The sequence below is a fragment of the Vombatus ursinus genome, unplaced genomic scaffold (assembly GCF_900497805.2).
Source record: "Vombatus ursinus unplaced genomic scaffold, bare-nosed wombat genome assembly UNPS02000749.1, whole genome shotgun sequence".
NCBI classification, from domain to species: domain Eukaryota; kingdom Metazoa; phylum Chordata; class Mammalia; order Diprotodontia; family Vombatidae; genus Vombatus; species Vombatus ursinus.
This window is the reverse complement of record NW_020940527.1, coordinates 18,050,633-18,075,644: the sequence shown is the minus strand read 5'-3', so window position 1 is coordinate 18,075,644 and position 25,012 is coordinate 18,050,633. Positions and strand designations below refer to the sequence as shown.

The 25,012-nt window shown below is 40.6% G+C and overlaps 1 protein-coding gene across 1 annotated transcript in view; it reads right to left on the bottom strand.

Moving 5' to 3' along the window:
* CDHR1 (cadherin related family member 1) overlaps positions 1 to 23,807 on the bottom strand; it is a 52,835-nt gene extending 29,028 nt beyond the window's left edge. The window contains 7 exon segments of the mRNA XM_027860228.1: positions 6,579 to 6,665; positions 7,200 to 7,289; positions 10,674 to 10,724; positions 13,646 to 13,791; positions 22,510 to 22,605; positions 23,746 to 23,776; positions 23,778 to 23,807. Coding sequence (XP_027716029.1) covers positions 6,579 to 6,665; positions 7,200 to 7,289; positions 10,674 to 10,724; positions 13,646 to 13,791; positions 22,510 to 22,605; positions 23,746 to 23,776; positions 23,778 to 23,807 — 531 coding nt within the window.
* Between the last annotated feature and the right edge of the window lie 1,205 nt (positions 23,808 to 25,012).

Below are 25,012 nucleotides of genomic sequence, written 5' to 3'. Positions count from 1 at the left end.
TTTCGAAATACTGTAACTATTTTTTAAAATGTATCATGCACACTCCCTTACCAACTTAAACAGAGAACACGACATGATTTACCGTTTTCTTGATGAGTCAGGCCATTTTAATGAAGATCTTAAATACAGATAAGAATTCAGGGCCCACTGAAGTATATAGAGCTATTTGTTCCTACATGAAATGGCCCCAGACTGTGGGGAATTATGAATCCTTGGGTCTGTTTTTTTTTTTTTATGATTTTTGTTCCCCTCTCCTCATAGACAATTTGAGAGCTCGAAGGTAGCTCAGAGATCATCTAGTTGACGTTTCAGTAAAAAGTCTATGAATATATAAGTAATAATAATAATAGCTAGCATTTATATAATGCTTTAAAGTTTGCAAAGTTCTTCATCTTATTTGGTCCCCATACGCTGGAAAGTAGGTGCTGTTATTATCCCCATTTTACAGATGAGAAAACCAAAACAGTAAGAGGTCAATTGATTTTTCCAGGGTCACACAGCTAGTAAAAGTCTCAGGCTGTGTTTGAACTCAGGTCTTCTTAACTCCAGGCCCAATGTCCTGTGCACAGTTCTTAAAATGTCATCTGTTATGGAGATCCCTCTGCTTGTACTTGTGGGTACAGAGAAGAGCAGAGGGGACCTACACCCCTTGCACTTGCCAGGGTGAGAGCAGTGAGTAAGCAACAGCCCCAGGAAGACCTGGGTCTTCACAAGGATCTAGTTGAGAATTCCAGTATATGTCCATCTGAGGGTGCTCAGGACTATCCCAGTGGCAAGGAAGGAGAAGTGCCTGGACCCCTAGCCTAGTGCCACTACTCCACGTGCCTTTCTTCTGTCTGTGTCCCTTATCACCAAATTTCCAGGCCTAATCATGGGTCACTTTCACTGTTGGCCCATAGGCTTCTCTCTTCTCATGCTCTTTTTTCTTTGTCTTGGCAGACATGCCTACCTCTGGTTTCCTCAGAAAGCTTTCTGTGAAGCTTTATGAGGCTGACCTGAGACTTGGGTCTGCCAACTTGGGGTATAACTATAACCCCCTCACTACACATGCATTCTTGTTGTTTAATCATTTCAGTCTTGGCTTTGTGACTCCTTTGGGATTTTCTAGTCAGAGACACTAGAGCAGTTTGCTATTTCCTTCTCCAGCTTGTTTTACAGATGAGGAAACTGAGGCAAACAGGGTTAAGTGACTTGCCTAGGATCACACAGCTAAGTAAGGTCTGAGGTCAGTTCTGAGCTCAAGTCTTCCTGACTCTAAGCCTGGTGCTCTATCCGCTATTTTTAAAATGTGTGGATGCTGTGATTATGAATAATGTACAAATTAATTTAAAAGTGTTCATTTGAAAGTGCTACTTTTTGTACCCATTCAACAGATACAAACAATACTATGATTTGTAGAGTCCACAATATTTCTTGAAAGTAAAAACCCATCCTTACACTTGAAAGATTGGGAATGATTGACACAGTCCAATCTCCTTATTTTACAGAGCAGCAAACTGGCTCCCAGAGATGTAACTTCTTTTTATAATATACTTCTTTTTTTTTCCCTGTTGGCCTTTTAGCAGTTACTTCTTCCTGCTGTGAGGTGCCTGTAGGCATCCTTTTTATTTGTTGCTTTTTATTTGCTATGTGGGTTGGGAAGCCAGATTACCCAAGTTGTTAGAATTGTGTAAAAGGAAATAGGTTCCATATGGATAGGCTTTCCTGAGTCAAACTTCATTGTAAAAACTTTGTGATGTCCATTTTGGCTGCTTAGATCCTTTGTTGTTGTTGTAATTGCTTTTTATTTCCAGATTCTTTGTTATGGTTCCCTTACAATGTCTAAAATAGTACTAAGATTAAATACAGCAGAGGCTCAATAAATATCTCTGAGTTGAATTTCCAGGTGGGGCTAAGAACATTGGCCTGTGCCTTTAAACTGATTTTTCTTGGTCCACAAAGCCTCTATCCTGGCTTTCCTCTCATCTAAAGGATTACCTTTAATCTGTACTGAACTACACAGCTCTGACCCACTTCAGTCCCTGCTGCCATCCCTCACCCCAGGCCCCTGAATGCCAAATGGCTCTGATTGCTGAGCAGGGATTACTGAAAGTGTAACAGAGCTGGGCAGATTAGACCTCTCCATGAGTACTTGGGAATAGGTGGTTTCATCTTCCTTCCTTTTTTCATTTCCCCCAAATCCCTTCAGATATAGCAGTTTGGTCCCAAATAATTTCTGTCTTAGTGTTTCCTCTTGGTGCCTGACAGAGAAAAGCCTACCCACACCCATCTCAAAAGGCTGTCTGAAACAAAGAAACGACTTAGAAATAGAACTGGTTAGACTTTCACCTGAAGGCAAAAGCAGTTGAGGCAGGAAGCTGGGCAGCAGGGAGGCAGTGGGAGTACAAGGCACAACTGGACAGCGTTTGCGTTCTTCTAGGGACAGGGGACAGTTGGGAAGGCAGTGCAAGAGCTGGGGTTGTGGCCTGCGGGTGGTTACATTATCTGCTGAATGGAGATTGAAATGTCGGGGCCCTGGGACAAAACCCCATTCACCCATGGCTAGTTATGGCTCTAGGTAGGTTTCTACAGCATGAATTTCAGATAAGATTCAATCTGGCAGTTAATCTACAATTATTTATTAGCACATACTATGTGCTCAGCACTAAATAGAGTGGAGTGGGGGGACGTGACCTGCTCTCAGGTTGTTCATTGTCTATCTTAAGAAGACATGGTTAATTCAAAAGAAGGAGTTAGTGAAAAAGGGACAACTAACAGAAGAGGCAGCATAGAAATAATGTTGGAACTCTAGAGGCAGCGAAGTGGTGCAGTGGCTACAGAAAACTGGACCTGAAATCAAGAAGACCTGAGTTCAAATCCAGACTCAGATACTTATTAGCTATGCGATTCTGGACAAATCCCTTACCCTCTGTCTGTCTCTGTTTCCTCATCTGTAAAATGGCAATAATAATAGCACCTAATGCCCAGGGTTGTTGTGAAGATTAAATGAGATAATATTTATAAAGTGCTTAGCACAATGTCTGGTACATAGTAGGTGCTTCATTAATGCTTATTTTCTTCCTTCCTCCCTCCTTTCCTTCCTTCCTTCCTTCCTTCCTTCCTTCCTTCCTTCCTTCCTTCCTTTCTTCCTTCCTTCCTTTCTTCCTTCCTTCCTTCCTTCTTTCCTTTCTTCCTTCCTTCTTTTCTCTTTGGACCTCCACTTCCTCATCTATAAAATGAAGGGGTTGGAATAGATCTTTGCTAAGTTTCCTTCCAATTCTGAATTAAGGGTCTATGATCAAGGGGAAAGGGAACACTCATTTATTAAGCACCTATTATGTGCTAGACTATGTAAGAATTTTGCAAATATTATTTGATTTGATCGATGCTAATCTGTGCGGCCCTGAAGAAGTGTGCCATCACATTGTAGCAGGAAAAGTCCCGGATCTGGAGTTAGGAGACGTGGATTTGAGTACTAATAGTGCCTCTAACTTTGTGTGACTTTGGAAAAAATCACTTGAAATATATTTAATAATTTAAGTTCCATAATCTAATAATTTTAATTAAAATGAGGGGTTAGACTTGATAATTTCCAAGATCCTTTCCATTTCTGCCTATTTCTCAAGGCTGTTGTGAGGATCAGAAGAGACAACTTTGTAAAGTGAAATGCATTTTATAAAAGGGAAGTATTACTATAATTCTATAGGAGTTCAGAAAAGGGGTTTCCGTAACTGTCTTCAAATTTGTGAAGGGTCATTACATTGAAAAGAATTTAGGCTTGTTCTGTTTAATCCCAGAGGATAGAATGGGAGCCCAAAGTTCAAAGTTACAGGCAAGCAGATGTCTATTCAATGCAAGGGGAGAAAAAAGCTTTTGAACAATTACTGTTGTCCAACAGTGGAACCAGTTTCTTTGGGAGAAAAAGATTGCTCCGTCACTGAATTTCTTAAATAGAGATTGGGTGACCATTTGTCACAGAGGTCGTGGATAAGATTCATACTTTGGCTGAGGACTGAGAAGACCTCTGAGGGCCTGATTTTAGGATTCTAAGATTCTACATGTATTAGAAAGAGCCCTAGGCTGGGAGTCAGATGATCAGGGGTCTAGTCCAGATCCTGAGAGCTAGGCAGAGAAGTCCAGACAATCTCTCTTAAAGTCCCTCTATCTTTCTGGTCTTCAATGTCTTATCTCAGAAATGAAGGGGTTGGTGGTACCTGACAGCTCTGACACTCTATGATATCATCAACCTAGGTTGAAGTCATAGAAAATTTTATCAAAAAAGTGGTACTTAAAAGCTGGGCCTTGAAAGATGGGTTAGAATTTGGATAGCCCAAAGGAGAACAGTTCAGGAACACAGACAGGAATCATCATGATCTGTCTGGGGCCAGAGAAGACAGTGGTCTGATTTAAAGAGAATTTACTTTAGGGTACTGGAGGGAATCAAGGGGAGGGGATAGCTGGGGAGAACCTGAAAAGCTAAGCAGATGGCCACAGTCCTACCTTATGTTAGCTGATGGGAACCTTGGCTTGACCTGACAGTAGCACTGAGCCAGTTTGGACTTTCCCTTCTACTTACCCATCCTGAGTCACATGGCTTCAGGGCTTCCTCCAGCTCTTTGCTAATCTGTCAATGCCTGCTGAAGAGTTAATATACTCACCCTCCCAAGTGAGCTATTTGCATTGCGTTAGGGCCTGGGGCAAATCCAAAGGAATGAAATTAATAGTGGGAATTTCAGGCTGTGTGGTAGGCCAAAGCGATAGATAATTTGGGGGCAGAATTGGGAATGGGAGGGTTTTCAGTGTGCCACAGACCATTTCATGTAGGTATTAACTTGCTATTACTAGATATAAACTTTGTCCTGGATAGTACCAAGACCTAAAATCAGAATGGGAGTGGGATGCTATTCTGGGGGAAGGGGCAGTGAGGAGTAATTGAGGCTGGAAGAGATTAAAGTAAAAAAACACTCCAGAATTTCACAAAGTGTGAATGTTGATGATTTCTACAAGGGTAGCAGCCAAGAAGGTATTCTCACAATATTTTTTTGTCCTAATTAAGCTCATGGACTAAGGATATGGGATAGAGGGAAAAGCAAGTAAGAGCTCTGTGCTTAACAAGGAAGAAAGGTGTGGTTCTGGATGCATTAGGAGAATGGCCCGAGACTGATGTGGGTCCAGATTCCTCAACTCATCCTTTCCTTTCACAGGATTACTTCTGGATGCAAGATGATTTGTTCCTCCAGGCTTGACTTTGAGAGAAAAGTTTCATAATGACTCTTCCAGGAGAATTAAGAGTTTAGAAAAAGAGGAGAGGTTAGGGCTTTAGGGGAATATGGGAACTACCTGGAACAGATCTAACTTGGGGAAGTGGAACTCCTGAACAAGTTGACTTCTTGTCTAATTTCCTGGAATATGCTAGGGGCACACCCTCACCTCCATGCCTTGGCTCATACCATTTCCAATGCCCTGAATCTCCTTGCCCTTCCTCTCCCTGGGCTATTTGACTCCCATCTGGTCTTCAAAGTCCGGATGAAGTCCCACCCATCCCACAAGCCTTCCCTGAGTACTCCAAACTAGAAGGATGCCTCTCTTTTTTGATCTCTGACAGCCCACCCCCAGTCAGGCAACTCTCTAAGATTTTAAGTTACAGATGAGTTATTTGGGGTGAAATCACAGATCCAACACTTACTAGTTTGGGATTGGGCATACAGTAACTATAGGGATAGGGACTAGAATGGTGATTTCACTAATAGAGGGAATTCATAGGTAAGAAAACTTCTACTAATATAGGCTGGAAACTTCTCTGGACTTTGAGTTACCTAGAACATTGAGAAGTTAAGTGACTTGGGGTCAATCAGTCAGCATGTGACAGAGGCAGGGCTTGAGGCCAGCTCAAGCCAAGAGCATCTAGGAGGGTTTTCTAGCTACCATATCACACAGCCTCAAAATACAAGGTCAAGTCTAAAACATTTTCGTTGTTAGACTTCTATACTCATAGACTTTCACATCATGGCATCCTTTTGCATTGAGGCCCAGCAAAGTTGTAACTTCCTAAAGTTTGTGCAGCTAGTCTGTGTCAGAGATGGGACCAAAACCCAGATCTCTTGATGACTAGTTCAGTACTTGTTGGGTTACCTTATGAGGCAACTAGGGGTACAGTGGATAGAGTACTGGGTCTGGAGTCAAGAAGACCTGAGTTCAAATCCAGACCCTAAGAATTGCTAGCTGTGTGAACCTGGGCAAGTCACTTTGCCTATATTTGACTCAGTTTCCTGTAAAATGAGGATAGCAATAATATTTGCCTCACAGAGTTGTGAGGATCAAATGAGATACTATTTGTAAAACAGCTTGGCACAGTTCCTGGCACATAGTAGGTGCTTAATAAATGCATATTCTCTACCCTTCCCTTCCTCTTGAATGGCTTGTAACATGGACTTCCATTCCTTGCCTCCAGGGACACATATCTTCCTCTTGTACATCTAAGGAAGGTCCTGGAATCTTTGGTAATATTGGAAATAAGAAGCATCTACCTGGGGAGAATTAGAGATTGAGGCAAAGAAATGGGCCAAGCCCAATGCTCTGATCCACCCCCAGGATCCTACCTGCAGAAAATAGGTGACACTTCCTCCAGATCCAGTATCCTTGTCCACAGCCTGAACCTTAAAGATGCTGCTCCCTGCAGGTGTGTCCTGTGGGAGGGGTCACAGAATCACATTGGGGCCTTAGTACCAGCACCTGTACTATTCTTATTTACCGAGAAAGCAGGGTAGGCTCCTTCCCCCCTTCTCCCTCCACTGGGCCCTGAGAAATTGAGGACTAAAGAGTGAGTGAAAGGGCAGAGAGCCTGAAGTGAGAGAACTCAGACAGATAAGGAGGCCCAATGTGTATGGAAGGATTCATCTATAATGGATGACTACACTGTGGAATGAGAAGGAAGAAAAAGAGGGGAAAAAAGGAGATGGAAAGTGATAAGAGAAATGGCCCACAAGAGAATGAGTGAGGGACTGGAAATGAGAATGAAAGAATGAGAAAAGAATGGAAAGAAGCTATCAAGGGAAAAGAGTGAGGGAATCTTTCAACCTTCATACTTTGCTTGCCCCAATGTTATTCCCCAACCCATTCTCCCAAAGGCCCCTCCCTGTTTAGAGCCAAAACCCAGGGTAGTACGTCCATGTCCCTTTACTCAACTGCTTGGTTCTCTCTTCGGGTGAAATATTACTCACCTCAGGGACAAGGATGATGTAGGGTGTGTTGATAAACTGGGGGGCTTCATCATTGGCATCAGTCACCAGAATCAGGACTTTCTCTGCCACCTGGGAATGGCAGAGAAAACATGAATGAGGAGCCATATGTTGTAAGACATAGAAATCACCACTAATAGATGGTCTTCTGTTTTCATTTAGGCCCAGAACAAAACTGGTCAGGGGAGGGGGGAGGCGGGGCTCACTTACTGAGTAAGTGGTAATATAAGATGGAGTCCTAGTTCAAATCTATTTACATGGGAAAAGCTACATAGTCAGAGATTCTAGAGTGGGGTGTAATGCAAACATACTTGAGGCGCTGGGGTGCAATGTGGTGATTTTATCCCTTTTCAGATTCCTAATGTTTTGTGTATGGTATGTATACTGCAACATTTTCTGGAGTCTTTTCACAGAAATAAAGTTCTGTCTTATTGAAGGCACTTATCCTTTGCCAGTTTTCTGATACCCCCAAACCACACCCATTCTGTTGAAGATGGGATCTTGTTAACAATTTTAACTAATTACCTGCTCCATGTGAGCGTAATTTCTAAAGTCTTGCCTATACTCTTAATTATGTTACCATTAATGCCATGCAGGAATCTGTTTGCTCAGCACTTATGACTATGCTTATCTGCAAACCTGGAAGAATAATACTGAAAACTGCTCCCCAATCTGTCAAGCTCTCTAGAGCCTATATGTTATTGGGCTACCTACATTCTAAATGTTAAACAAAGACCTCCATAAAGTAGATGCCTGTTGGTTGAAAAATGACTAAACACATTAATATAGTGGTTTATTACTACACCAAAAGAAAGAGGCATATGAAGAATTCAGAGAAGAATGGGAAGACATATATGAATGGATGCAGAGTGAATTAAATAGAACCAAGAACTTCCCTCCCCCTTTCTCTCTCTCTTCCCTCTCTCTGTGTCTCTCTGTCTCCGTCTCTCTTCGCTCTCCTCCTCTTCTCCCCACCTTTCTAAGTCACACTCTATCCACTATACTATCTATCTGCATATATGAGAAATGTTATGTAGGTAAAATTGATAAGATATGACAGCAGATTGGATAAGGAGGCTGAGTGAAGAGTTGATAATATATACACACATATGTGTGTGAATATATCTATATCTATATCTATATAGATATATATCTTCGTTGTTGTTCAGTGTTTCAGTTATGCCTGACTCTTCATGACCCCATTTGGGGTTTTCTTGGCAAAGATACTGGAGTGGTTGGCCATTTTCTTCTCCAGTTAATTTCACAGATGAGGAAACTGAAGCAAACAGGGTTAAGTGACTTGCTTAGGGTCACACAGCTACTAAGTGCCTGAGGCCAGATTTGAACTAATGAAGATGAGTCTTCCTGACTCCAGGCCTGTGCCATCTAGCTGCTATACATACATACATACATACATAGAGAGAGAGAAAAAAAGAGAGAGAGAGAGAACAGAAAATATAGGGGGAAAGAACAAAAAAAATGAAACTAAACACAAATTATAGTGACTAAACTTGGCTCCTGAGAAGAGATGGAAAAATATACCTTCTTCCCTTCTTTACAGAAGTGGGGGGCAATGGATGTGAAATGTTATATACTGTTAGACTTTGTTGATGTGTTGGTTAATTTTGCTGAAGTTTTTTTTCTCTTTCTTTTTTATTCTTTGTTATAAGGGATGATTGTGGGTAGGAGAAAGAGGAGGGTTATATTTAGAAATGAAGTTAGTCAATAAACATTATTAAGCATCTGCTATGTAACAAACAATGTGTTCCATATATTCCCAAAGTGGGTGATACCACATCTGGGGGGTGCTGGAACAACCGAGGGAAGCAGTTGTGGCCTGGGGTGTAATTGGGGGTGCTGAATAAAAACAAGGGAGTAGTAGAAGCATAAGGAAAGAAGAGAAGATAAGAAAATTTTGAAAACCATTCTTACATGTTTCATCTATTGTGTAACAGAGTAAAGTCATAGTGATTACATTATTTCCAAATAAACACACAAAATGCAAGTTATAACTGATCAGTGGTCAAATCCACCGACAGGTCTTAACAAGCAAGTGTTGGCAGGTGAGTGTGTCCCACATTGTCAGGAAGTCCAGCATGCATTGGCAGGAGTTTGTGTATGTAATGATGTATCTACAATATGCTATTATATGGTTACATGATGCAATATTGCATCATCAAAATTTCAATGCAGGGAAAAAACCCATAAATTTATAATAAATTATCAAATTTAAGATGCATCATATATATATATGTATATATATATGCATATGATGCAATTTTAAAAAAACACTAAAGGGTTAAAGAAAGTACATTTCCAGGGGGCCACTGAGTAATTTTTTTTAAAAGGGGCAGTAGGCCAAATAAGTTTGGGAACCTCTGCATTCAGCATTGGAGATACAAAGGAAAGGAAAAGACAGTGATTGCTCCCAAGCAGTTCACAGTCTAATTGGAGTGATGCCATGTACACAGCTATGTGCATATATACCATAAACAAATAAATTGGAGATGATCAACAGAGGGATTGCATTAGAACTAATGGAGAATGGAAAGGTTTCCTGTAGAAGGTGGCATTTTAACTGGGACTTGAAGGTGATATAAAAATAAAAAATATCAACAGAAGCTAAAAAAAAATTTAAATAACTCTCCTCTCTACATCTTTAATGTCATAGGGTTAACCATATAGGGTGATAGATGGATTCATGCCTTGAATCAGTTATGGAGGGGGCAATGACCAAAGGAATCACCTGAACAATGCAAACTGTCTACACAAATTATTTTCTATAAAGAATATTTTATTAATATTTTTCATGGCAGTCACATTAATGCTATAAATGGTTGTCACATGATCTTGGTTATACTATATTTCAGTAATCAGGGCACTGTTCACATTAAAATACTAGACAAAAGGTATTTCTGGTGACCAGGAATTGATCCTGATATGGAAAAGACTCTAAGTGTGTAACCCATGACAGGCTACTTGGCACAATGTGCCACAGACATCTGCCTTTCTATGGGAAGTGTCCAATCTGCCTTGGTCAAAATTCCATTTGGGTTTCATAGACCTCTTCCAGGGTAGGGAACTTCTTGATTGTGGCAACTTTCTCAAAATGGATCAAAAGTGCTCCTAATGCCTGTTGAAATGTCTGCTGCTCCAATTGCCTCAGCTCTGTGTGAGTTATGGGCAGCCCACAGATTGCCAGACATGCTTGTTTCTGATAGCTTGGCCCTGGAGTGGGGAACCTGCGGTCTTGAGGCCACATGTGGCCCTCTAGGTCTTCAAGTGTGGCCCTTTGACTGAATCCAAATTTCATAGAACAAATCCCCTTAATAAAAGGATTTGTTCTATAAAACTTGGACTCAGTCAAAAGACCGCACCCAAGGACCTAGAAGGCCACATGTGGCCTTGAGGTTTCAGGTTCTTCCTTGGTTGACCCTTCAGACGCCCAGTACTCACTTTATTCAGGCCGTCAGAGATGCTGATGATGGCTTCAATCTCATCCTCTCTCTGCAAAAAAAAAAAAAAAAAAAAAGAAAGAAAAAAAAAGAAAGAAAAAAAGAAAAAAGAAAAGAGGTTGTCTAGAGGCTGAGGTATCATAGTCTTTCCTAAACCCAAGGACTCTTGAAGCCAAGACCTCCACCTGACACCTGGTTTGTGCTAAAAGGATTTCAAATGTGTGGACCTTAAAACAGATCAAGCTTGAAGGGTAGAGTGCTAAGTTCAGCTTAGGGAAACCCAAGCTCCTCTCTTGAAGGTGCTGTCTTGAGTAAGGGGACATCTTTTTTGGGTAGCTTCATTTTGGAAGGATCAATAAATCACCCTAGAACCCAGAGTTGCAGAGGAAACTAATGACAACATAGTGTAGAGGATGGAGAACTGGCCTTAAAGCCAGGAATACCTGGCTGGTTTAAGATCTGCCTCTAGCGCAAATTGGCTGTGTGATCCTCTGCAAGGCACATGACCCTTCAGTGCTCTAGGTGATTGGTGCTGACTTCCATTGGCAGAGGAGTTTTCTTACCTGGGAGTTCCCAATATGATGAAACCAATCCCTAGTCTATGTAGTAACACATATGACTGCAGTAAGAGATATGCCATGATCAAGGTTCCAGAAGGATGCTTGCTGACATTCTTTTCCTTTTGCCCTCTCTTTCCCTTCCCTATGTTTCTGGAAGCCAATGCTATAGAAATTTAGATCTGCTTCTAGGGCTGTATCCCAAAGAGATCATAAAAATGAGAAAAGGACTCACATGTACAAAAATATTTGTAGCAGCTCTTTTTGTGGTGGCCAAGAATTGGAAATTGAAAGGATGCTCATCAATTGGGGGATGACTGAACAAGCTGTGGTATATGAATGTAATGGAATACTATTATGCTATAAGGAATGATGAGCAGGGGCAGCTAGGTAGCGCAGTAGATAGAGTTCTGGCCTTGGAATCAGAAGGACCCGAGTTCAAATCCGGCCTCAGACACTTACTAGCTGTGTGACCCTGGGCAAGTCACTTAACCCCGATTGCCTCAATAAAAAAGAAAGAAAGAAAGAAAGGAAGAAAAAAAGAAAGAAAGAAAGAAATGATGAGCAGGTAGACTTCAGAAAAACCTGAGAAGACTTACATGGACTGATGCTGAGAGAAGTGAGCAGAACTAGGAGAACATCGTACACAGTAACAGCCACATTGTGTGATGACCGACTTTGATAGACTTAGCTCTTCTCGGCAATGCAAGGATCTAAGACAACTCCAAAAGACTTATGACAGAAAAAGCTCTCCACACTCAGAGAAAGAAATATGGAGTCTGAATGCAGATGGAAGCATACTATTTGTTCTCCTTTCCTTTTGCTGTTTTGTTTTGATTCTTCTTTCTTGTGGTTCCTCCCATTGGTTCTAATTCTTCTTTACGTCATGACTAATGTGAAAATATGCTTAATATGAATGTATAAATAGAGCCTATATCAGATTGCATGCCATCTTGGGGAGTGGGGAGGAGAGTGAGGGGGAGAAAATTTAAAACTCAAAATCTTATGGAAATGAATGTTGAAAACTAAAAATTAATAAATAAATTGTTTTAAAAAAAAGAAATTTAGTTCTGTGATCTACAACCTGGCCTGATTGTTTGCTGGGTCATCTATGTTCTGTGACATCCAGAGAAATCTTTACAATAAAACTAGCTGTTCTTGGGATCCCTCTTCTTCCCTGCCTAACCTAAAAAAGTCTCCATAAAGGGTGAGATTTTTTCCCCCCTACCTGATATTCAAACTGTTGAATCCTGAGTGGAAACCATATGGAGTATGTCTTGGAGACTTAGAATATTCACAGAAGACCTTGAGATAGAAAGGATCTCAGAGACTATCCAGTCCCACCCTCTAATTTCACAGTTGAGGAAACTGAGCCCTAGGGTAGTTAAATGACTTCTTATAGTATAATAGAATTCCAGATATTATGGAGTTATGGAGTCCAACTCTCATTTTACAGATCAGGAAACTGAGGCAGACAGAGGTTAAGTGACTTTCCTAGCTATCAAGTTATCTAAAGAAGGAATTTGAACCCACGTTTTCTTGATTCCACATCCAGTGCCCTTTCCACTACACCACACTGCCTCTCATGCACCATGATAACATCACATATCAGAGGTAGAGTTTGACCCAGCTTCTCTGACTTTAAAAACAGTTCTCTTTCTACTGCTAGTACAGTTGGGATCTTATTTGTAGTATTGTTTTTATCAGGCAGAGACCAACACTTCAAAAGTTTTCTTCCAGCTCTTACCCTCCTAAAAACTTGTGAGTTAGGAGCCCCTCTCCAAGGACCTGTTCATCTCACTTTATGCAATAGATCTGTTCCTGAAAATGAAGCATAAATTTTTGTAACACATCTAATTTTAAATGCACTAGAGAATTGCCTGTTCTAAGGAAGACTCGAAGAATTCTTTCTGCAAAGTAAAGAGCTCTTTTCTTTTTTAAACTATAGAGATACATGCCTTCATCCTTATCAATACCACACCCTTTCATTCAGGTATGGGCAAAGGTTTCACCCTTTACAGAGACTTTTTCAGGTTGGGCAGGGGTGTGGAAGGATCCCAAATTGCAGCTGATTTCATTGTAAAGATTTCCTTGGATGTCACAGAACACAGATGACCCAGCAACACTGTCAGAAAGCCCCCAATATAATTGGGCCAAGTTGTAGATCACAGACCTAAATTTCCATAGCATTGGCTTCCTGAAACATAAGGAGAAGGAAGAGAGGGCAAAAGGGAAAGAATGCAAGCAAGCATCTGTATGGAACCCTGATCATGGCATATCTCTTAATTCACTGGCAAATTATAGTTTTTATACAGTGGTTTGCTGAAAGTGGGACCTATCTGCATAGGCTTTAACACTCCTTCAAGCTCATGTTTCATCTGGGGAATGTAGATGGATACCATGGGCTTCACCATACCTCTCTGTCCAACTCTTCAATCAATGTGATATTTCCAAAGTGTGGATCGATGGAAAAGAAATTTCTTGAACCAGACTCAAAGCTAATGCCATAGGTGACAAAGTCTCCTTCTGGGTCGGTTCCATTCAGTGTGTACACATGAGAGCCTGAAAAGTTGAAAAGGAGAATAGCCCTATAATTCAGTCTCATATTTTTTGCTTTATGGAGTTTGTACTTATTTAATTAATAATAATAAAAACAATGATAACTATGATCATGATAGCAATTATTATTATTATGGTTATTATGAGAGAGACAGATGAATGAATGAATGAATGAATGAATAGAGATCCAGCCTTGGAGTTGGGAAAATCTGCATTCAAATCCTGCTTCTGACACATACTGTTTGTGGGACCCTGGACAAGTCAACTAATCTCTGAGGGCTGCTAGGAAATCAGCAGACTCTATATTGCAGAACAGGTGCTATTGTATGTTGGAAGAGGGAATTTCTTCTCTGAGAATTCCCTGAACCAGTGAAATCATGGGTCTTATTAAAAATATTTTTGAAAAAATATTAACAATTAATAATAATATTAATGATTTAAAAGTAACATTTAAGGGCTTACAAATTAAGTGCTTTAATGAGGTAGATAGCAAGATTTTGTCTCTATTAAATGAAATGTTTATGAAATGAATCAATATTATTTGAAATTGTGTGTATACATACATGTATACATATATTTATATTTGGTTCAGACTCATTATTTAATTGGTAGAAGGAATTCCTCTTGAAGAAAATCCCTCTACCAATATAGATCATCCTCTACTTTGCCACTTATAGTCTTGGAGATTCTCCTGTGGGCACCAAGAGAAAAAATGACTAGTTCAGAGTCATATAGCAGCACATATCAGAGGCCAGACTTGAATCCTGGCACTTCCTGACTCCTGAGGCCAGATCTCTGTCTTCTAGGCCTGACTGGCATGTAATAGGTCCTTAATAAGTTATTGTTGACTGGACTTGACTTGAAAAGCATCAATTCTTGATGTTGGGAAGGAGCTTGGAGGTCATTTAGTCCATCTCCTTCCCCATCTCCCACCATATAGGTGCAAGCTACTCTTTTGGAGCTAGGTAAGTCCATCCTCTTGGGAAATAAGTGATTTGTTTCATCTCCCTGGAATGCAGAAGTAAATGTAAGAGGGTCTGGATGTTGAAAAAAGATGTCATAAAGTCACCTAGTGATGAACTTCATCAAAGCCAAAGCTACTAAGTTTGGACTATCTGAACACCCTACAAATATTTCATGCTAACATTGCCTCTTGCCCTGGTTTTTAAGTGAGTTGGTAGTGATAGAATCACTGAGCAATTTATTCTGTTTCCTGGTATGGAGGTTTTGCATGAGTTACATGCCTTTTCCCCTAAATATACAAATACTTGGAGACAATGGAGCCTGACCCCAGGTGGCCAGAGAATGGGAAACTGTCCAGGAGGCAAGTTACTTCTGATATCTCTCTTGGTTGTCACAAAAAGATTAATGAAGCAGGTCAATGAATTCTTTTTCTCACTGTTGTTCTACTCCTGGGTTCTCATTTGAGATGCATTCAACCCAATATGGATATGCTGGGTAGGGGAGGGAAGGGAAGTAGAACCCAAATAGAGAAAAGCAAGAAACAAGGAGATTATCCCCAACCACAGCACTAGCTGTAGGAATATTAGGTGGCTGCCTCTAGGATGTGGTTCAGGGATTTGCTCAAAAAATAATTTGAGGACACTGATAGCCATGGAGGATAAAAAGAACAAGACAAAGTCCCCTCCTTTAAGGAATTTACAATTTAATAGGGAATTAACTACTGTACCATGTGAAAGTCTAAAAGACTAATAAGATATATAATATCTAGTAGTTTGGAGGAAGAAAGAATAACTTCCAGGTTAGAGGATCATGAAGGGGACTCATGAAGGAGGTAGCATCTGAGCTAGATCTTGGTAGATGGATAGGATTTTTATGGGTGGACCTATAGATATGGGAAGGGACAAGTCCAGCAGAGGAAACACTGAGTAAAAGAATGGAGTGTTGAAAATGTTGGACATACTGGAGAGAGCAGAAATAACTTTGAATTTGTTTTAATGCTCCCTCTCTCCCTCACCCTAACTGTCTGATGCTTGAAATTCCTTCCAAAAGGACTTTTGGAATGAATGCTGGGCATGGGGCCAGAAAACTTTGGTTCAAATCTTGACTACACCCTCAAGAAACTAGACTTTTGGACAAGGGTAAATGAATCTTCTTGGGAAATAAGTGACTCTAGCTCCCTGACCTAGCTCTAGGACCATGAGGGTAACATTTCACCTCTGAGCCTCAGTTTCCTCCTCTGTAAACTAGGGATAACAATGCTTTCACCATGCAGCTCATAGGGATTGTGGTAAGGAAACTTTGTAAACTGCTATTTAAATAAGAAGAATTTCATCCTACCCTAGAGATCAGCTTTCAATTGCAAACCTCCCAGGGAGAGGAGTCTAGTAACATTCATATAATGGTATGAATGACTAATATTAGGTGTTCTGCAAGCAAGATTTGCTAGATGAGATGTGGAGTGAACATGAAAGCACTGAAAGGAGAGTTAGAAGGCAAAAGGTGAATTGAGGCGCAGGAAGTGGAGAGAGCACAGAAGAAATTTCCACTTTACAATATTCCTGAGGTCCTGCATGTCCCAATCTCCTCTAAAAAAATCAATTTTCCCTGTAAAAGGAAAAGAGATGAAGAAATTGTTTCTTGAATAGAAAGCAGGCATATGCTTGCCTTTTACTCTATAGAATCAGAGACTGTGCCAATTCACTTAAAAAGTGAAATATTGAACAAGGAGGCCAAGGGTGCTAGATGATTTTTGATGATCAGTCTCTCTGTGCAGCACTAGATTCACAGACTGTTAGCATGAAAAGGGGCCTGAGAGATCATTTATGTCCAGTGTGCTCATTTTGTAGATGAGGATGCTGAGGCAAAGAGGAGAGAAGGTGATTTAACCCCAAATCACTCATCTAATAAATGATTGAACTGGGGCTGAAGCCAGGGCAACTGACTCCAGCTTCTCTTTCCAGCATGCTTTGTTGTCTTGACTCTATTTTGCTGTGGTCCAGTCAGCCAACTCAGAAATGCCAATGTCCCCTCAGTGTGTGTATAAACATTCATATACATATATAATATGTATACATGTATACACATATATACATATGTACATGTATTCTTGTATGTATTTTTATATATGAATATATAAATGAATATATATATACATATATACACACGAGTATGTGTGCATAATTTGTAATTTATAGTCTAATGGGACTGGAACAAATCACTTATTTCCCAAGAGGATGGACTTGCCTATCTCTAAAAGTGTATTTTATATCTATATGGCAGGAGATAGGGAGGGAGATGGTTTAAGTGACCTCCAAGATCCTTTCCAACATCAAGATTAGATGCTTTTTGAGTCAAGTACAGTAAATAATAATTTGTTAAGGACCTACTATGTGCAAATCAGGACTAATAGAGATCTGGCCTCAGGAATCAGGAAGACCTAGGGTTTGAGTCTGGCCTCTGATGCACACTGGCTATATGACTCTGAGCAAGTCATTTTTTCTCTCAGTGCCCACAGGAAAATCCCTAAGACTATAAGTTGCAAAGTAGAGGATGATCTGTATTGGTAGAAGGATTTTCTTCAATAGGAATTCTTTCTACCAATTAAATAATGAGTCTGAACCAAATATAAATATGTATATATATATATATAATATATATGTAAATAATCTTCATTCATATAGCAAATAACTCATTTAATATAGACAAAATCTTGCTATCTAGCTTACTAAAATATTTAATTTGTAAACCCTTAAATGTTACTTTAAAAACATTAATATTATTATTAATTATTCATATTGTTTCAAAACAATGTTAATAGGTCCCATGGTTTCACTGGTACAGGGAATTCCCAGAGAAGAAATTCCCTCTTTCAATGTAGAGTAGCACCTGTTCTGCAATAAAAAGTCTTCTAGGGGCCCTCAGAGATTACTTGACTTGTCCAGGGTCCCATAGCCAGTATGTGTCAGAGAAAGGCAACTGTTTGCATAGTTAGTATGAGTGCAAGGCAGGCTGTGAATTCAGGTCTTCCTGACTCCAGGCATGTCTTCCAGAGCCCCCACTGAATTCCCTTTCTAACAGCAGTATAGTTAAAATCTTAGAATGTCTAATTCACATTTCCCCTATCTCTTCAGCTCCATCTTTTTCCCCCTCTATCATTAACAGACACTGTTTCTCTCATCTTTAAAGAGTGAAGGGGTGACTGTATAGTCTGCATTGAATATAAGCTCATTTCATAGCTGATCAAAGTGAGAAGTTGAAGAACTTGCCCAAGGTCACAGAGAGATCCCTACTCTGACTCCCAACTCTAGTTTCTCCCCATAAACCATGGGTATTCTGAGCCAACTTGTCAGGGCTCAAGAGAGTCAATTGTTAAATTTTCAGTGTGAACACTTGTATTTTGGAAATTGGCAAATGCTACGAATCAGGGCTTGACTTACCTTTTTGTTGATAGCCTAAACTTGAGAAAGTGATTTAGAAAATGCTAACAATGCAGATTAAACTGAAAAGTACATTTTGGGTACACCTCCCCACCAAAAAGCTGGTTGTTAAACATTTACCAGCACAAGCCTGCCATGAACCCATACTCTCAGAGAACCTTGGGGACCTGGGCACAGAACTCTTGATCTTTGCCCTCCACCAAACAGGAGCTCTTCTTACCATGGATTTACAAGGATAGCTTATGCATTTATCTCCTTTAGCACATATATCAGCAACACACTTCCTAACATTTTCCAATATGGAGGAAAAGGTCAATTAAAACTCTTCCTTCAGTAATTAAAGGAAACAAATATATCTGTGTCTCTTCTCAAGCTCATGAGGGCTTCTCTCACTGCTGAGAAGAAACAGGAACATTCCTTCCTCCCAGTCCCAGAGGTTTTGAGGTCATAGCATTGCCATTGCATTCATTCCACTCTAGGCAAAGAACCAATACCCTCAGAAGCTGACTCCCCATCTCTCAGATATGCTCCCTTCTCAGGAAGCCATAAGCCAGCTTGACAGGGTGGAAGCCCATATGTCAGGATCATAGATTTGGAGCTAGAAGGAACCTTAAAAGTCATCTAGCTCAACTCCTTTATTTCACAAATGGGGAAACTGTGGCCCAAAGTTGTGCAGCTAATTAATGTCTGAAGCAGAATTTGAACTCAGGTCTTCTTGACTCCAGGTCCAGTGTTCTATCCACTTCCGTTGGATCATATCTGTTTAACATCTATCTGGTTAAAATATTTCATAGACTCTATTGCCTGTAGAGAAAAATATCTAAACTTCTCAGTCTAATCTTCAAGGCCTTTCACCACTTGCCTCCATCCTACCAGCCCAGACTTATCTCATATCACTGCCCTTCCTATACTCTATGTTCCTGTCAAAATGGACCATTGCCTATTCTCATTTCAGCTGACACTTCCCTGCCCAATCTCCTTTTTGAAGATGATTTTCTTGGTTTAGAATACACTCCTTTCTCATTTTCACCTGTTGGAATCCTCCTTTTTTCTTCAAGTGCCTAATCAGGGGTAATATCCTCCATGAACTCTTTCTTAACCTGTTCCTCACCCCTCCACACCCTAGTTGGAAGTAGAACCCAAGTCTGTCTTTCCACCCCAGTGACAGGTTTATGAGGAGATGCTGAAATAATCCCTCTATTCAAGAGAGGCAGGCATTTCTCAGGCTTCTCATTAGCAATGGTCCTGGCATACCTACAGTAATCCTATCTGTTACCTGCTCTCTGAAATCACTTGGAGATCAGTATTATTAGTCAGGCTCTGTGAACATGCGAGAGAGTCTCATACACCTATACCATCACAACGATTTGAATAATTTCTAAATCATTTCCATCCATCTTGGGAATAAGTTTACTACTTTCCCTTAGGAAGAGGAACAGGAGCTAAACCTGTGATTTCATTGGTATAAGGTTGGAAGCTTCTTTTCAATTTATAGTCTTAGAGATGCCTGGAGGAGTAGAAGGTTAAATGTCTTGCCCAGTATGACACTTACTGGCAGCCAATGTGTCAGAGCCAAGGCTTGAACACAGTCTCCTCGGCTTCAAGGCTGGCTCCTTTACTGTGACACCATGCTTTTCTATGCTAATTGCTTTATATGAACATTTAAAGAGAACTTTTAACAGACTAACTCTAAACTCATAGGTATCTAAGGAGAGAGTTTCTTCTTAGGAAAGAGAGATTGGATCTAGTGTGACCTTAGATGTAAGTAGGGAAGGCAGTCATCTGTGTGATATGACTTAATGAACTAGGGAAGATCTCTGCTTGAAATAATTTCTCCTGTCTGGGAGCTGGATTATCTGAAATCCCATCATTATATATTCATTCCTTTGCATTGAATTTGATCCAATTCAACCAACATTTACGGAGTACCTACTATGTTCAGGTGGGGATACAAAGGCAAAAATTACACAGTATCTGCCCTCAAGAAATTTACATTTTATTGGGGGAGAGAATATAACAGAACATAAATAAATAAATACATAATCCTTCACCATGCCTCAAAAACACTTTCCCTACTCTTTTGTGTATCCAAGCCCTATCCATCTTTCAAGGCTCAGTTTGAGTCTTGCTTTGATGGAGGCATCAAGCATTCTCTAACTCCTTTGGACCACAGTGATCCCCCCTGCCTCTGAACTCTGTAGTACTTAACATCTATAACCGTTTATTTGGCAGTTAGCGTAGATAGACCACCTTGTGGTGATTTTGTTTTATACTTTTCATCAACTTTCAATGTGTTTTAGTCTAGTCTCCCCAGCCAAGTTGCAAGTTCCTAGAAGGCAATCACTTTGTCTTATATTTGGCGATTGGGGCATAATGGAAAAACCACTGGAGTTGGGAGAATTAGGTTGAAGTCCTGACTCTGCCATTTAATAACTGTGGGATGTTGAGCAAATAATTTTACTTCCTCCTCCTTATAAATTCCGTCATCCATAAAAGGGGATAATAATACTTGTGCCATCTTGTCTAATCCCTTCATTATACGGATGAAACCAAGACTTAGATAGTTTAAGAGACTTGTCTAACACCAACCCAGGCAATAACATAGCTAGAATTTGAGCTCAGGTGATCTCAGCTCCAAATCTAGCATTGTTCTCTAATGCTGTGAGGAGGGTTTTATAAGCTTTAAAGAGATATAAAAATATTGACTTTCATTGCTACTGCCTCTTTCCACATGCTTGGAGTCTCCCCTACCCACAGTGACCTATAAGGCTTAGACATGGCAGCTATTCAATAAATATTTGTTGACCGCAGTTTTCAGTAAATCAACCAGCAAACATTTATTGTTGACCTACTTTGTGCCAGTCATCTAATCTGGTACTGAGAATATGAAGAAAAAGCTGAAATAGTGCATGCCCTCAAGGAACTTCCATTTTAAGGGGGGTGGAGGAGGATGACAATAGGTGCATGTAATACAGAATAGACACTAATTCTGGCAAAGGTGTTCTGTGGGTGAGAGGGAAGGGGTGGGGACAGTAGATTAAAACAGCTGGCCACCTGCCCCCACACTGAGAATGGAAAACACAAGATGTCAGGAAGGCCAACCTCATGTAACACAGTTTTCCAGACACTGTCAATGAGCAGAAAGAGGTTTGCTTCAAGGTCACAAGGTAAGACTTTGCTTCCAAGGAAAACTACCAAAGGAATATTTGACATTGAGACACCCTGGGAGCCAGGATTGGAAAAAAAATCAGTATCTCTGTGATTTTCATCAGTATCTCAGTGATGATGGCAATGGGCCCCTGTTCTTCCTTTCTGCCTTCCTTCAACATGAAGAGTCCAGGCCCTATCATTTCTGTCCCCCTCTCTAACAATTCATGATGGAGGGAAAAATATTAAATAAATATTTCCCTCATAGCTGGATAATTAATCCCTTCTCTATCACACACTCTTCCCCATAATCCTGAATTCTTACCACCCTTTAATACTAACACATTTCTCTAGCACTTAAAGATTTACAAAGCACTTTCCTCAAAATAATCATGTAAGGTAGGTATTGCAATGTTATTATCCCCATTTAACAGATGAGGAAACTAATGCTCTAAAAATTTAAGTGACTTGTCCATAGGTTGTCATGTACCTGGTAAGTCACTGGGGTAGGGTTAAATCTCATGTCTTCTGACTCCCAGGACCATATACTTTCCACAGTGCCATACTGCTTCTCTTTGCTCAGCTAAGGTGACATGTCCTCTGCAAAGACCCTCCTGATTCCTTTAATTGTTAATGCTCAAACCTTCTCAAACCACTTCTTTTTTTACTCATCTGTGTACATGCCACATCCCCAGTGTGGACTTTCAGCTCCTTGAGGGCAGTATCAGGCGTTTTTGTTTGTTTGTTTGTTTTTGCCTTTATATCCTCACCACCTAGCATAGTACCTGGTACATAGTAGGCACTTGATAAGCATTTGTTGAAGTGAATTCCATTAACTAGTCCATCTTCCTCTGAGACTCTTCATAGTCCCTCAGACCATTGGAGACATTTGACAATTGCTAAAATGTAAGACAGCTAATTAGGCCAAAAGACCACTGACTTTTATACTGTATGTCTTTATCCCTTCCCTGAATACACATGTGATTTCTGCCATAAGTGATATAGGGTTGGTGAGGAAGAAAATGGTGAAATGCAGACAGTAGCAGCTCTTTCCTAAATACATCTTTTCGTCAGGCTAATTATGAGCCATTAGGCCTTTTCAATCCCAAGAATATAAGAGAGAAAAGCACAAATGACAACTATTACACTGTAACCACCATGTCATCATACTGACCCACAGGGGTGTCCTCAGAAAGGCTGAAAAGGGCCATATTTCCATTCATGCTGCTGGCTCCATTGTCGAAGAAATAAGGAGCAAAATTCGCCTGGGCTGGAAAACAACAAAACACAAAGGAGTTCTTTGCACCTCAGCCCCAATGGAATTGGCTTTCTCCAACCCAGCTCTGTGTTCTGACCAATTCCTGGGGGAATCTCTTTAGCTCATAATATACTCAGTGACACTAATGAGCTTGTAACCTTTCAGAAAGGGATCTCTAACACCACATCCCTAGAGGGGCACCTTGCCCCACCATCAGACCTGATAAGAAGAACGCTAGAGTTTCACAGTAACTAGGTACTCAGAGAATCCATTGCCATTGAGTGTTAGAGCTAAAAGGAACCTTAGACATCTTCTAGTTTGGGAGTTCTTAACCCTTTTTGTTTGTCATGGATCCCTTTGAGGCAGTCTGGTGAAACCTCTGGACCTCTTCTCAGGAAAATATTTTTGAATGAATAAAATAAAATATCCAGATTGCAAAGAAAACCAATTATATTGAAATATATTTATCAAAATATTTTTTAAAAACCCAAATTCATAGATCCTAAGACCCCATGTTCTAGGTCAACACCCTTATGATACAGATGAGAAAACGAGGTGCAATGATGTTAAAAGTCACACAACAACCTAAAGTAAGTGCTGGGATTAGAACCCAGGTATCCTGATGCCCAGGCCAGCTGCCCTTTCCACTAGCCTACACTGCCACTGAAACAGAATTCAAAATACCAAAAGTTCTGTTTCCAGCAAAGCTATTATGACCAGTTCTCACTGATAACACAGACACAGACACTCTAAAGGTATGAACATCCATAGAAACACAGGCACAGGAATGCATTAAATATATGTGGCAAAAAAAAGCCAAGGAAAAGAACCTCTTTTATTGATAACTGTTTGGAAGTTACATCTACCAAAGTAGCAAGGAACCAGAAGGAAAATGACCACTTACTTGCTGTGAGACATCATTAAAATAATCAAAACAAAACAAAGCAAAACACAGACATTAGTCATCAGGTTAAGCACAGTCAATAACCCATCTGAGATGAAATCACCCAGATCTGCTCTTTGTGAAAATAAAGCAAAGGTACCCTATTCATGTTGATACTACCAAATTTCCTGATGCCCCCAGTACCCAATGAGGAAGGATTACTCCTTCTCCCAGGAGTCCTTTCTGAGAGCCTCAGAAATAGTACTCACCCAAGCAAACCTGCATCAGTCCCAGGACCAAGGGATACAGGGAAGTGCTGGCCATGTTTCATTGCTCTGGAGTCTAGGCTCCTTAACACTGGTTAGGCAAAGATGGGCCTCTGGAGGGGATGGAAGCATGTCCTTCAGTGCCCTACCGTGGCCAATTGTGAGAGAGGGAAGGAGGGGGGAAGGCAGCAGAGGGCGAGAGTAACAGATGTTAAGATGTTAAGAGGATGACACGTCTTATTTTCTGAGGAATTTAAAGAAGCTCCTTCCCACAACCTAATTAAGACCAATTACTGTGCAAGGAGCCCAGGGACTCATTTCTGAGTGGAGAGAGCTTGGGAGGAATCCACCCCACTCTCCCAGGGCTAGGTGTGTTTGTGGAGGCTCAGCCCATCTAATGAATCTTCCAGTCTTCACACCTACTGAGTTGAGCTCAACAGTCAGAAAAGCAAGGTAACAAAGGAGAAGATATCTTTCTTTCCCGGCCCCCCACTCGATGTTGCTTTTTAAAAACTCACCCTCTTCTTCTCTTCTTTTAGAACACTTTGTTATTTTCATGTGGCTTCAGAGGCTAGAGTTCCCTATAGTCTGGCAGGGAAGAATTTGTTGATGGGTTTGCTGAATAAGAAACCGAAGCATTGAAACTACTATTTTGAAGAGTAGTCATTTGAAATGAGAAAACCACCAGTCATAGTGTGGACTTTGAGGTTTGAATGGAACTCTCCTGGGTGCTGAAGACCCTGATTCAACTCAACAAATTATGCTGAAATGTAGCACCTGCTAAGGAGCAGGGCAGAGAGTTAGGAGAGCAATGCTTTGTGTTAGAGTCAAAGAAGAATCCTAGATAGGATCCACTTATCTTTGCCCCATTGAGCTCCCCTCCCCCCATCCCAACAGTTCCGTAGTCACACAGGAGCAAAACCAACAAAATTGGTGGTTGAGATTGAATTTGTTGTTATTCAGTTTTTCGGTTTAGTCTGACTCTTCATGGCCCCATTTGGCATTTTCTTGGCAAAGATACTGGAATGGTTTGCCATTTCCTTCTCTAGCTGATTTTACAGATGAGAAACAGAAGCAAACAGGTCTAACTGAATTGTTCAGGGTCACATAGCTAGTAAGTGTCTGAGGCCAGATTTGAACTTAAGAAGATGAGTTTTTCTGACTTCAGGCCTTGCACTCTATTCCATTGCACTACCTAGCTGCCTGTTGTGCCCCTTAGCTACTCCCTTTCCCAAGATTGGTTGGGGAGGGTAACCAAAGGAAGCTTAAG